This window comes from Marmota flaviventris, chromosome 2, assembly GCF_047511675.1.
Source record: "Marmota flaviventris isolate mMarFla1 chromosome 2, mMarFla1.hap1, whole genome shotgun sequence".
NCBI lineage: Eukaryota > Metazoa > Chordata > Mammalia > Rodentia > Sciuridae > Marmota > Marmota flaviventris.
This window is the reverse complement of record NC_092499.1, coordinates 77,317,110-77,331,332: the sequence shown is the minus strand read 5'-3', so window position 1 is coordinate 77,331,332 and position 14,223 is coordinate 77,317,110. Positions and strand designations below refer to the sequence as shown.

Sequence of the window (14,223 nt, the reverse complement as noted above, 5' to 3'; positions counted from 1 at the left end):
TAACAAGACCCTCAAAGCACAAGAAATAAAACCAAGAATCAATAAGTGGATGCCATCAAACTAAAAAGCTTCTACACAGCAAAGGAAATAATTAAGAGGGTGAAGAGAGAGCTACAGAATTGGAGGAAATCTAGGCCAGTTACTCCTCTGATAGGGGAGTAATATCCAGAAAATAATAGTAATAATAATAACAACAACAACTCATTCAATAAATGGGTAAAAGAATGAAAGAAACTTCTCAAAAGAAAAAACACAAATGGCCAACCAAATATATGAAAAAAAAATGTTCAACATCACTAGCAATCAGGGCAATGCAAATCAAAACTACACTAAGATTTCATCAAGTTCCAATTAGAATGGCAATGATCAAAAATACAAACAATAATGAATGCTGGTGAGGTTGTGGGGGGAAATGTACAGTTGTACATTGTTAGTGGGACTGCAGACTAGTACAACCACTCTGGAAAGCAGTATGGAGATTCCTCAAATAACTAAGGCTAGAACTGCCATATGACCCAGCTAACCTACTCCTTGATAGTTTCCCAGAAGATCTAAACTTGGCATACTACGGCGATATAGCCACCCCAACGTTTTTAGCAGCACAATTCACAATAGCTAAATTGCAGAATCAATCCAGATGCTCATCAATAGATGAAGAGATTAAGAAATACACATGCACAATGGAGTTCTACTATGCAGTCATAAAAAAAGAATAAAATTATAGCATTTGTCATATTGGATGACAAATGGATGGAAGTGGAGAGTATATGCTAAGTGAAATAAGCCAAACTCAGAAACTCAAATCTCAAATGTTTTCTTTCATATATGAAAGCTAGAGTAAAATAAAGGAAAGGGGGAGGGGAAGGATGGGATAACATAAAGAACCAATAATATAAATTAATAGATGTACAAAAGGAAGTCTGGTAGAGTATCGGAAGGAGAATGGGAGAGGAGAGGGAGGATGGGAAGGAAAAAGGGGTGAGCATGAACTGAAATTTATTTCCATGCATGTATGAATTTGTTGGGATGAACAACTACTATGTATAACTATAAGCTCTAATAAATAAATTTAAAAATATTCAAGCCTTGATATAGAAGTTACCCCCACATACATACCCCTCCAGAAAGGTGATTCTGATAAATGTTAAGCAAAAAGTAATCAGATAAGATTTCAATAAGGGCTTCAAGTTCACATGCTCCTTGCTCCCGGGCAAATTGGCTTTCAGAAATACCTAGAAACAAAACTCAAGAGAAATTTTGGTCTGAGACTAGTTGCTCTTGGTTAGAGGCACTTCCTAAATGACCAGTATAAAAAAATTCTGTCCCTGCTATTCAAAATGATTTTAAGTTGATTTTTATTTATTAGCTTTTCTTTTCTCTATTCAGTTTACCCTCTGTGTTAGAAGTCAAATGGCCCTGCAAGAAGAAAAATCTCCATAAAAAAGTTTACCAGTCAAGATAGAACATGACTATAAAAATCAGTATATGGGCTGGGGATGTGGCTCAAGCGATAGCGTGCTCGCCTGGCATGCGTGCGGCCCGGGTTCGATCCTCAGCACCACATACAAACAAAGATGTTGTGTCCGCCAATAACTAAAAAAGAAATAAATATTAAAAAATTCTCTCTCTCTCCTCTCTCTTAAATAAATAAATACATTTAAAAAAAAAAAAAATCAGTATAGCCAGGCGCGGTGGTGCACACTTGTAATCCCAGCAGCTCAAGAGGCTGAGTCAGGAGAATCACGAATTCAAAGTCAGTCTCAGAAACTTAGCGAGGCCACTAAGTGAGACCCTGTCTCTAAATAAAATAAAAAATGTGGCTCGGTGGTTGAGTGCCCTGAGTTCAACTCGAGTATCAAAAAAAAAAAAAATCAGTATCATCACACATATACTAGGAAAACCCACAATAAGACAAATCAGGAGGCGAAGATTTTGTTTATCTATTTGTTCAGCACATTTTCAAATGTGAGAGGATTCAGGAAGAGAGAAAAGAAACTCCCATCTTAAAGTCAGGGCAAAAATCAACAGCCTGAGGAAGTTTCCAACATGGTCTAGGATTTCATCACAGGACTCCCTCAACCCAGCCTCAACAGTCGTCATGCCTTGTTCCCCTGGGCAGCACAGTCAGTTCCAGAAGCTAAAGGATTTCTCAGAAGGTCACAGTTGTGGACACATTGCTCAAAGCAAACAGTAGAATGTAGAAATGAGAGAAAAAGCAGATAGATGTATCAGGACTATCCTACCAGGAGTCACAGCTGCCCAGCTGGGAAGAAGAAAAAAATAACTGCTTAAGTACAAGACCTGGGATGTCACTTCCTCCGTATACCACATCAACCAGAATCCCATTTTCTTACTCAGAGGGTCATGGAAATGTAACAGAACAAGTCAGAGGTGTGAAAAACCAAGCATTCCTACCGTCCAACCCGCATCTTGGAATTCCCCAGGGACAGGCACTCAGTGTGATGTCAAGTCTTGTAGGGTTCATCATTTCCAGTTCTATAATGACCCTTCCACAGGTTTAACCAAAATCTCAGGAGCCCAGGTACCCTCCACGCTGAAGCCAAACAAGCCATTTGGTAGATGTTTTAAAACTGAAGCCTGCCAGAGAAAAACAGAATGAACTCTATTTCATACCTGGGGATGCATCTGAGTTCCAAAGGAAAGCTAAGTTCAAGCTGAAAACAGACCCAGACCCCACCTAAGCTAGCTCAGAGGCTAGAGTGTCACTTTATTTGGACAGCCACAGACATTCTGGCAGTGGACATGTTTGGGGGCTCCTCCAAAAGCTAATGATCAGAAAAACTAAGGAGAAAAATGGGAGGGAGGGGTCAGGAAGAGAGTGTTTAAGATTCTTAAGAGACTTAAGAAACAGGCCAACCAATGACAATGTATGAACCCCATTGTACCTTGATTCAAATAAATTACTAAAAAATACTAGGGTCACAGTGGGGGAAAATTAAACACTGGATATTTGATATTAAAGAACTAATATTTTTATGTGTAGTAATGGATGGCATTGGTTATAGAATTCTTTCCCTGATTCTACTTCATTTAATAGTATGAAATATTGATGAATGAAATGATGCCTGGGAATTGCTTTGCAATAATCCAGTGGGGATGAAGCTATTGAGGGGAAAAGATGGCCATGAATAGAGACTTCTTGAAGCTGGGTGATAAGCGCATGGAGTTCATATGTTGGTATCTCTACTGCTATACATACTTTAGTTTACATGATAACAATTAAAATAAAGCAAGTGTCTTGGGAGGGGTGGGATAGTCAGGTACTTGTACCTTACCTTGAACTTGTCTACTGAGATTCCCTCTCCTCCTCATCCTCACCAAAGGAACTTTGTCCATCAAGGTGAGTCCATGTGTTCTGTGTTGATGGAAAGCCTTTAAAACATTTGGTGTCAAGCAAGGAACTTGACCAATCAATATATGAGAAAACAGAAACAGCAACTCGGGCTCCGATGAGCAGCTCACCTTTCTGACACTTGGAGCTGCAGTTGTAGGAATGTTTTACCAGTAGGCACTCTGGGTTTACTAGCTTTTCTTTTTTCTATTCAGTTTACCCTCTGTGTTAGAAGTCAGTTATGAGCTGCATTACCCAACAGTTTACAAGGTCCTATAAGGAGCAGCAGGCCACTCTAATGTCCAGCACCCAGACACACTGATAACCAGTGAGGGGAGGGGCCGCTGCTCAGGGGGAGAGGGATGTAGATAACACCACCAGCAAGAAAGGAATGAGGTCACTGCAGAAAGAAGGCAGCAAAGCCCTTTCTACCTAACAGCAGGTTTTTCCCTAGGCAAACTCTCCTCCACTCCCGGTCTGTCTCTTGACTCAGCTTGATTCTTCCCACAAGGCTAGAGTCCTGAACATAGGACTAGGACAACACAGGGACATGAGGGCCATTCAGATTCCTGACTCAGCCCCAGACCTCCCCTTCTCCTCCCCAAAAGATTGAAGTTAGTAACACCCCATGCAAACACCAAAGAGACACTGTCAGAACCTAGGGTCATTTGGTGCTACCCTTGAGATGTACGTTCTAATAGCTTAATGGAAAAGAGAAGCCCTGATGATGGGCACTATAGCTAAGACAATTAAAATAATCAAATTAGTATATGTGACGTTTATACTGGTGGTTGAAAAAGAAACTTTCACAAGACAAAGTTATAACACTTTAATAATTTAAATAGAACCAACTTCAGGGATGCACATACATAAAATTCAAACAATGTAATTGAACAGTATATTTAAACGCATCAAATTCTTAAAAATCCCCCCCCAATAGAGTCAGTATCACGAATATGAAAAAGTAATTTTGAAGTACTACAGACCAGAGTAAAACAGACAAGATCATTATTTTGCATTTACCAATGAGACAAAAACCTGTGGATACATCACACTTTCTAAGAACACTTCTAGGGAATGTCAGGACAAAGTCATTCCAAAGGAATACAAATGATCTCCAAAAAATGATTGTTTATTTATTTATTTGCAGGGCTGGGGATTGAACCCAGGGCCTTGCACATGGTAGACAAGTGCTCTACCACTGAGCCCTGCAAAGAGGAATTTATAGCTAACAAATTCTTTGGTCCTCCAAGTCACACTTGTTTTTACTTTAAAATACCAAACATGAGTTGGAATTCTACCTAGAAATGTCTAAATATTAAGCAGGTTAATGTTTATTCCAAATTAGATTTAACATGGAACTCAAAAATCAACCACCATTGGACTTTAGAAACTCCAAATACAGGGGAAAGTAGTAGAGATTTTTTAAAAAGGAGAGAAACCTCGACCATCTTGCTTCATTGTAAGCTAAATGGCAAGTAAGTGGCAGAGATAGAATGACCACAGTTTAAGCAAGCAACGTAATTCATTTTTTAAAAATGAATGAATAAATTTGAAGAGCACTATGCTGATGGAATAAAACGTCTTTGTAGAATTAACTGTGTCTGTTTTTGTGGGAGAGTTAGGTGTTTTTGTTTTAATTTGGCCCACACTGCCCCAGTGGAACAAAATTTAAGATAAATGGTAATAAGGCAACAGCTTCTGGACTGAAAGGCCTACACCACCTGAACAGAGTCACACTGAGGACAAGACCCAAGACCCACACTGACCACAAGGAAAACAAGACTAGAGTTCTCAGTGCATTTTCACAAAACACGACAGCACAGCTCTGTGAGGACAGGGGCACAGCTCCCAAGGCAGGCCACAGTCAATTCATCTGCATTCTTTTGGACTCTTGGAAGCAAGAGTTCTTCAGATCTGACAATGATGAGCACTCCCAAAAGTTTCTAGAAATCCTTAGAAAAATATTTCATAAGATCAAAATAAAAATGTCCAAGAAACTTCTAAAGAGACAGCTGTGGGACTAGTTATCTGCCGTGTGAGTACTAAGACTTATAAAATAATGGCTTTTAAAAAAAAGGCAAAAGTATCTACAGGCTAACTGGTGTGATATTCTCATCAAGGCATAGAGAGTTAAATGTCTAAATCCCTGTATGTTGACATGAGAATAACTCGTAAACAACTCCAGGAACTAATTCCCTGTACTTGAATTAAGAAAGAAGGTAGAAATGTGCCTTTTTAACTCACAGTAAAATTGAAAAAAATAGATATTCCACCACCTTCCCTTGGTGACTAATGTTAAAAATGGATAGCTGATAAATAAATAAAAACGAAATGTCATTTGTGAATTCATAAACATGACCGAAGCAGAGCTGCTGGACTTCGAATTCACAGAGCAAGGCTGCACACTGTTCGTTAATTATTAGAGCATTTTCAGCATTATACCATTTCTGTGGCAGAGGAAAAGGAACTGCTTTTCCCATGCCCGATTCTCCTATGCTGATGAGACAGATCACCGTAGGATTTCATTCACATACACAGATTCTCCTCCTCCCCAGCACCCTTGGGTTATCTGAATGGCAGTGGTTTGTGCATGTAACTTAGGCTGCTGGCAGTTCACCTTAGACACTGCCCCTACAAGGTGGCAAGAAGAAAGTGCAGGGTTTACCCCTATGTGAATCATTTTTAATTTGACTTTATAAATAATTTTAAATACAATTATTGACAAGGCATAAAGTTAACATCTGTAACAAATGAAAAGGGGAGGCATGATGAAAGACAACACCATTAGCAGTCGGACCTGCCCCACGCCATGCTCCAGTTCAGCTCCGAATGAGAGTGAGAAACTCCTCCCGCGTCTTGGGATCTTCCCGGAACACACCCAGCATTGTACTGGTCACAGTTTTGCTGTTCATTTTCTGCACCCCTCGCATTACCATACACATGTGTCTACAAAACAAGACAATGAAGGTGGTTTTCAGGAGCTGACAGTGCTGATTTGACTTTTTAAAATAAAAAGCAAGGAAGAAGATGCATCTCAGCTCAGTTACCAAGTATGTTAAAATATCCCTTCTGAGACAAATGATATCCAAACTTTTTTTTTTTTTTAAGTTTTTAGCTTTTATTCTTATCCGTGGTTAAATCCTTGATGCATTCAACAAGAGCAGAGAAAATGGAATTTTCATTATGAGTGAAAATAATATATTTGGTCTTCAGAGACCAAAGCAGTGCTGAGCTAGCTTAGGTGTTTAGAGAAATACCCAAGTATGTGCATCTCACCAGGCAGAACTCAGGTAACAGAGACCAGTGGGTCTGAACAAGCTGCTGGAGCCATGTGACATACACTGAGCAGAGGTCAGAGCAGGCCATCAAGTGAATGAAACTGCCCATACTGAATGCCCATAATTCACTGTAACTTAAAGAAGTGTCTACATCTGGAGATCATTATGTGATGTGAAATAAGCCAGGCACAGAAAGACAAGTGCTGCACGCTTTCACTCATGTGAAAAGCAAAAAAAAAAAAAAAAAAACCTGATCTCACAGAAGTTGGGTATAGAATGGCAGTTACTCCAGGCTGGGAAGGAAAGCAGGAGGGAGGGTGGAGAGGGGTTCCTCAGTGGACATGAAGCTACAGTTAAACAGTAGCAAGAAGTCCACAGTCCTGTCTGGGCACCACGGTACGGTAGGGTGACTATAGATAAAAATAATGAATTACAGATCGTAAAAAACTAGAGAAAAAGAAAAGCTTGATGGTTTTTACCATACACAAGTGATAAATATTAGGATACATAGATATGTTTAACCTGATTTAAATATTATACCATGTATACATGTATCAAAATATCATATGGGGGCTGGGGTTGGGGCTCAGTGGTAGCACACTTGCCTGGCATGTGTAAGGCACTAGGTTTGATTCTCAGTACCGAATATAAATAAATAAAGGTTATCAACAACTAAAAAAAAAAAGTCATGATACCCCACAGATATGTACTTTTTTTTTTTTTTTTTGGTATCGGGGATTGAACTCAGGGGCACTTAACCACTGAGCCCCAGCCCGATATGTACTATTTTTATGTTTTTAATGTATCACTTAAAAAATAAAAACTTAAACTAAAAAAAATTAGACATTTTTTTTTTCTCTTTAAAAAGAATTATCTTCAGTTGTCCTTTGCACTGATTCTTAGTTTTTTCTGTCTTTCGATGTGTGACAAAATGTTAGAAAAACTGCTTGGACCAACAAAAAAGCTAAGAAAAAAGAGAAGCATAGAATAAATCTGCAACTATGCTTATAACTCCCTGCACTTCTACAACCCTCAATCCCACCCTACCCCATCCCACCCCACCCCACCCCACCCCTCCAAAAAAAACCTCTCCCATACCCTGGTTTCTATATCAGCAACACAGTGAACAAAAGAGGATGAAGGGTTAGGCCCAGAGATTAAAAAACCAGCAGTGGCCACTGTGTGACATCACTTGGTGCTAGGAAAACCAAGCAACACTAAATGTCAAGATCAATTTTTACATAGACTGTGACGTTATCAAAGGCAGCTTCAGACTTACGTTGCTTCAACCACTACCCCAACTCCTGCAGGCTGCAAGGCTTCCGTGATTGCCACTGCAATTTGTTTTGTAAGACGTTCTTGGACTGTGAAGGTGACAAAGAGTTCAGTTTAAGAGTCAAACACAGGTTGCAGAATCACATATGTCAAGATCATTGTATTGTCATGAGCAACTAATAAAAAAAAGGAAATGACCATAAAAAAAAGAGTCAAACACAAACAGCTAGATTTTTTTTCTCTAAAATTATTCGACATCTTAAAAAGCAGACTTCTGTGACATTTAAGAGCCATGACAACAGCTTTTGCCTGTTTGCTTTGTCTACTGAGTGAGCCACAAGGAGGCCCTCCCCTCACCTGCACTGCAGGTGCTGAAGAGAACCCCAGAAGCTCTCCAGCATCTCTGCAGGGGAGCGATTAGAATGGCAAACTAGCTCCTAACATGTGCAGTAAGACCAACAGAATATTGGTTAATGAGCAACTCCAGAGGTAGAGTGCAGCAAATAAACAGCTTGCAACACTAATAACAAAGGAGCTAATTACTGAATTGTTGAAAACCAAGCGATTTAACCTAAATACTATGCTGTCTGAAACAACTTGTCTTTGAATACATACAAAAATGTTCACTGAAGCACTGCATTTATTGGAAAACTGACAAAAATCCCCCAAATATGTATCAGAGCGGGGATTGGCTAAATCAAGCCATGAACACAACAGAATTCTAAGCAGCCACCAAAATGAATGAGGAATGTATGTGGAAATGAATATTTATGTGGAAAAACTGTTTAAGGTTCCTTAAGTGGGGGGGGGGGAGAAAACAAGGCCAATTATCCACTTTAGCTTAAATGTGACACAAATAAACTGATTTGAAAACAACTGCATATGCATGGAAATGTGAAGAGTTGTGCAAACACAACGCTGATTTCTGTCTTGAAACAAACTTTGACTTTTATCTTCCTATGAGGTTTTAATTTTTGTTATATTCATTACACTTTGAATACAATAAACATACTTTTTTGCAAGAAAAAATGCTTTCTGTAAAAAAAAAAAAAAGACATATAAAAAAGTTTACCTTGCAGTCTTCTACTATAGATTTCTACAATCCTAGAAAAGAAGAAAGTGTTTTAGTTAATCATACCTTGCTTGAAGTGAAACTGCTAAGTCCACCTCACAAGACTAAAAAGACTTTGTTGAAGCAATAGTTGGATGTGGGCAGGGGATAATGCTTATTCCCATAAAACAAGTTCTACAAGGAGATGCAGTCTCACGGAGACCATAATCACACTACACAAAGTGGGGCTTCCTTATGTCTCTAAAGGGGGGCGGGAGGGACTAATGTATCTCCAAGTACAATGTTTACTTAGAAAAAAAACAACACAATTAAAGATAAGCTATAAAATTTTAAAACTCCCAAGTCACCAATTTTAGGCTGTCTCAAATGTTCCAATTAATCATATTGTTTTATCAGAGCTTAAAGATCAAGTTAAAAATAAAAGACTATTTGTTAATTGATATCAGGCCAATTAGCTGGTCACTGGGGTGCACGCCTATAATCCCAGTGACTCAGGAGGCAGGAGGATTGCAAGTTCAGGACCAACCTTAGCAACCCAGCAAGGCCCTAAGCAACTTAGTGAGTTCCTGTCTCAAACTGGTGGGAAAAAAAAGGGGGGAAGGGGTGGCAGGCTGGGATGTGGCTCAGTGTGGCTCAATGGTTAAGTGGTTCAAGTCCCAGTATTAAAAAAAAAAATCAGGTTAACTATTACACCAACTAAATCTGTTAATGTAATCAGATCAGAATGGATTGGATTTCTTTCCTTTATAAGATAGGTTTATGTAAGTACTTTGTATGATTAACCTCCCCAAATAAAAAGACTCCTGATCTTACATCACAATCTGCCAGGTGATAAATTCTTCCCTGTCTAGTCATGAAATGCAAATATGGCAATGTGAATAATCCATTTGAGGGGGGCACAATTCACAATGAGAATGTTTTCTTTAAGCTTTGACCTTTTAGTCATTAATCTGGACACTAAATGTCAAGATCAATTTTTACATAGCCATGACTTTGGGGACCATCCTTCTTCATGTCCCCAGTAGGTATACAATATTGGAGGAACATACCTATATTGTTTGGAACACAAATCTGAGAAGGGATGGTTTTCAAGCTCCTATCTAGGAGCAATGCCATATTTCTTACTGGGTCAAGTTTCTACATTTATAACTTCTGATGGGTTTTTCAGGTGACTAATTTGTTACATAATTAGAAGTCACTAATTTCAAAAGTTAACAATGTCTTTCTCATTTTTTTTCTCCTAAGTAGAATTTCAGGTGCAATATTAGAAAAGTGTTAACATTGGGCATCTGTGTTTTGTGGGTTTTTTTTTTTTTGAATGCCTATGTGATTACGTAGTGAACTTATGCTCAGAGAGCTTATAATTTCTTATTTCTACTTTAAGTAAGGAGTAGGTGTTGATTTATAATGTCTTTTCAGCATTTCACATACCTTTTCTTCTATGAAGATAATTTTATATATATCATTTAAGTTGTTGACAGACCTTTATTTATTTATTTATTATTTATATGTGGTGCTAGGAATTGAACCCAGTGCCTCACACATACCAGGCAAGTGCACTACTGCTGAGCCACAGTCCCAGCCCCTATGGAGATAATTTGTTAAGAGCTATTTATTGGGAATAAAATTCTTGTTTGACACTGACAGTTATCTGTCTTTTAATATTGTGGTTGGCAAACCATGTGTCAGTCTCACCACTGTTACTACATAGCTAATCAATATTTTTCTTCATGGCTACTCTGACATTTGAGTACTCTAAAGTTTACCATGTTTTGCCTCAGCACAGATTTAAATTTTTCTCATTTGAAATTTACTAGCCTTCTTGAATCTAAAGACTGATTTTTTGCAAGTGATCTGGAAATTTTTCCAGGAATTATCTTTTCTAATATTTCATCTATTCTATTACATCTCAGAACTCCAACTGTCTTCTACATTTGTTAAATTCAATCTCATATTTTCTGCTCATCTCTCTGAATTGTATTCTGTGCAATTTTTTCATACCTTTCTTTCAGTTTACTATATTTTCATCTATGCCTACTCTGCTATTCAATAAGCATATTGAGCTTCGGTGTCATTTATCATATTTTTTATTTATTTCTAGCAGTTATATTTGGTTGTTTTTCTGATCTGCCTGGCTAACTCTGAAAATTTCTTATTGCTTTGTCAAAATTTTGATACTGTTACTTTTTAAAATACTTGCTTCATATTCTCTGATAATTCCAACATCTTCCCTCTTTGCACATCTGTGGCTTTTCTTTTACTTTTGAACTCATGTTCCTAAGAATTTCACTTGTGGGAAGTCTTACCATCCTGGATAAAAATGCATCAGAGAATGTGCACTTTTTCATGCCAGTGACTAGAAAGCTAACTCCCTGGGGCCATTTTAAATTTAAAAAAAAAAAAAAAAAAAAAAAAAAACCAAGACAGTAATTTAAGTACTAAGGGAACCCAAGCCTGGTTGCATGTTGGTCAAGTAGTATATCATGAAGCCACCCCAGCCCCTGAGACAGGTCTCACTGAGTTACCCATGTTGAATTCCAATTTACAATCTTCCTACTCAGACTACAGACTAGCTGGAATTACAGGTATGAACCACCACATCCAGCTATGTACCAGGGACTGAACCCAGGGGCATTGAACCACTGGACCACATCACCAGCCATTTCTGTAATTTGTATTTTGAGACAAGTCTCATCAAGTTGCTTAGGGCCTCACTAAGTTGCTGAGGCTGGGTTTGAATTTGTGATCCTCCTGCCTGAGCCTCTTGAGCCACTGGGATTACAGGTGTGCACTGCGAGGACTGGCTAATTTGACTTTTTCTAATGGTTAGTTGTAAATTGAGGTTTTCTAACTCTCAGTGCATTCCTTTCTCTCCCATCTTAAAAAAAAAAAAAACACTACTCATATTTTTTTAAATGTTAAGGCATATTTTTAGTTACATATCCTCTCATCCCTAGATATTAATATATATTCTCTCAATCAGACTTCCCAGCGATTTCTGATTTGGCCTTGTGATTTATATTCTTTTGGGGTTTTCTAATTTATTCTGCAGAGTTTGAATTTTATCTTAAAAGCTATAAGGAGTCACAAAAGCAACAGCATGATTAAATCCACAGTCTAGAAAAATCATTTCAGCAGCACTTGAGAACAAATGCAAGGATCCTCAGAGGTTAGAGGCAGAAGAGCCAGGAGCTTGATATACAATCCAGGAGGAAGAAAAGCCCAATAGAGAGTGGTGGCACTAAGGACACAGGCTGGCAGAAGTGGGGTGCTGCAAGAGGCAATGAGCACCCAACAACAGTGGATGGCCCCTCCCTGTTCCTTGATCAAAATACTTCTAAGATCAAGCAATGATTTAAAAACAAAAATGAGGCCATACAAATACAAAGAAGAAGAAGAATTATTTATGACTATAGAAAAGTTTTAAATTTATTTATGAAAAAATAATACTATAAAGCAAAATCAAAACACGAAAGAAAAGGTTGAGAAAAATTACTTGGAGCACCTGACCTAAATGTGTAAACATTCAAAGAGCTTATGCAAATCAGTAATAAAAAAAGCAACCAAATGAAAAATGAGGAACTTTCTGAATTTCACTCTATGAGACATTCAAAATGAGCAGAGGATGCAGCTCAATGGTAGAGAGCTTGCTTAGCATGCACAAAGTTGTGGGAGGGAAGGGGGGAAAGACAGAGAGAAAGGGAGGATTGGAGGAAGGGAAAGGGAAGAGGATGTTCAAATAAAAATGATGTCATTTTTTACTTATCAATGTGCAAAGATTTAAAAGTGAGATGAAACTCAGCATTAAGAGTGTGGAGAAACACACCCTTTACCTATTATCAGAGTACAAGTTGGCATGATGTTTATGGAGAGAAATTTGGCAATAGCAAAAATTCAACTACCCTGAACCCAGAAAATCCATCACAGTAATTTCTCTTACATGCAGATTCAAAGTATGCAAAGAAAATATATAAAAATATGTTCAAAGCATTTTTTTCCCTTTTTGACAGTTTCAAACAGCATACTATACTTGTCCATGTCAAAGACTAGCTTAATGAATTAGTCAACCAAAGAAATATTAGGTAGCCCTTAAAAATAATCTGGACATTTTAGACTAAAAGATACAAGAAATTCAAAGTATTTTAAATTTTTAAAAAGGCAGTAATAGTACAGCATATAAGGTATAATTTCCTTTATTGTTGTTTTGCTAGTTTTAAACGGCTATGTTTGTGTTTACATAGAAATTTTCTTAAAGGACAGTGAAAGAAATCTCTTAACTTTAATTCTAAAGAATGACAACAGGAAACAAAAGCTTTCCCTTTATTCACCTATTTGTATTTAAGTGAAAGTGTGTGTGTGTGATTTTTGTTTGTTTGAAATAGAGTCTTGCTGTGTTGCCCAAGCTGGTCTTAAACTCTTGGGCTCAAGTGATTCTCCCAAGTAGCTAGGATTATAGGCATGTGCCACCATGCCTAGTAGTCGTATGCTATTTTCATAATACAGAGGAAATAAAAAGAAATGTTCCCTCTGTAATCTAATGCTCATCCTATCTTTTTATCAATTCCCCATCACGCTTGGCTAAATCTCTTGTTTCCATCAGTGATCCCAGTCCCTACCCACTGGAATATGCCTTGTAACTACCCGCTGGCTTGCCTTCGCTCTGACATGAAGCTACCTAGAATAACTTTTATCCCATTAGAATTCTGCTCATCTCTCCATCTCTGGGTCTCTTCCACCCTACAGGCCACTATCACCATGGATGCTATGAACCTGGAGCTCCAAAGCAAAGCAAATACTTGGGTGTGTGGGGGTGGGAGGTGTGAGTGGGTGTGTGCACATGCACACACACTGGGGACTGAACCCCAGGCCTGTGAGTAAAAGCAGGCATCGCTGTGGCACCCACTGCGACCTCACTGTGCATCCTCCTTGCGGGTACTGCTGAGTCCTCCTTCTCTCTAGATGCCACAATGGCTGGTACAGGGCCCAGGCACAGCAGGTGTAATAAGCAGGTTAGCCTTGGCTACCTCAGGGTACTAAAATTCTAAATTCAAGATTTAATTATATTCACTCAATTATTCTAAGGCAAAAAAAACAAAAAACAAAAACACATACTCAATGGCTTTTTGGCAACAAAAGGAATTTCTATTCAAACCAAATTTACTCTAAAGTTCCACTAGAGTTGAACCAGATCAACTCACTTCTGGCATTTTCTTGTTACTTAAGGTTTCACTCTCTGATATTTG

General features: G+C 38.3%; 1 protein-coding gene across 1 annotated transcript in view; it reads right to left on the bottom strand.

Moving 5' to 3' along the window:
* Positions 1–4,204: 4,204 nt before the first annotated feature.
* The window catches only part of Gch1 (GTP cyclohydrolase 1), a 50,387-nt gene continuing 40,368 nt past the window's right edge, over positions 4,205–14,223 (bottom strand). Inside the window, exons 4-6 of the mRNA XM_027929769.2 lie at positions 8,981–9,012; positions 7,913–7,997; positions 4,205–6,301 (exon numbers count right to left, since the gene is read on the bottom strand). Coding sequence (XP_027785570.1) covers positions 6,175–6,301; positions 7,913–7,997; positions 8,981–9,012 — 244 coding nt within the window. The 3' untranslated portion in view covers positions 4,205–6,174. The remainder of the gene's footprint in view (positions 6,302–7,912; positions 7,998–8,980; positions 9,013–14,223) is intronic.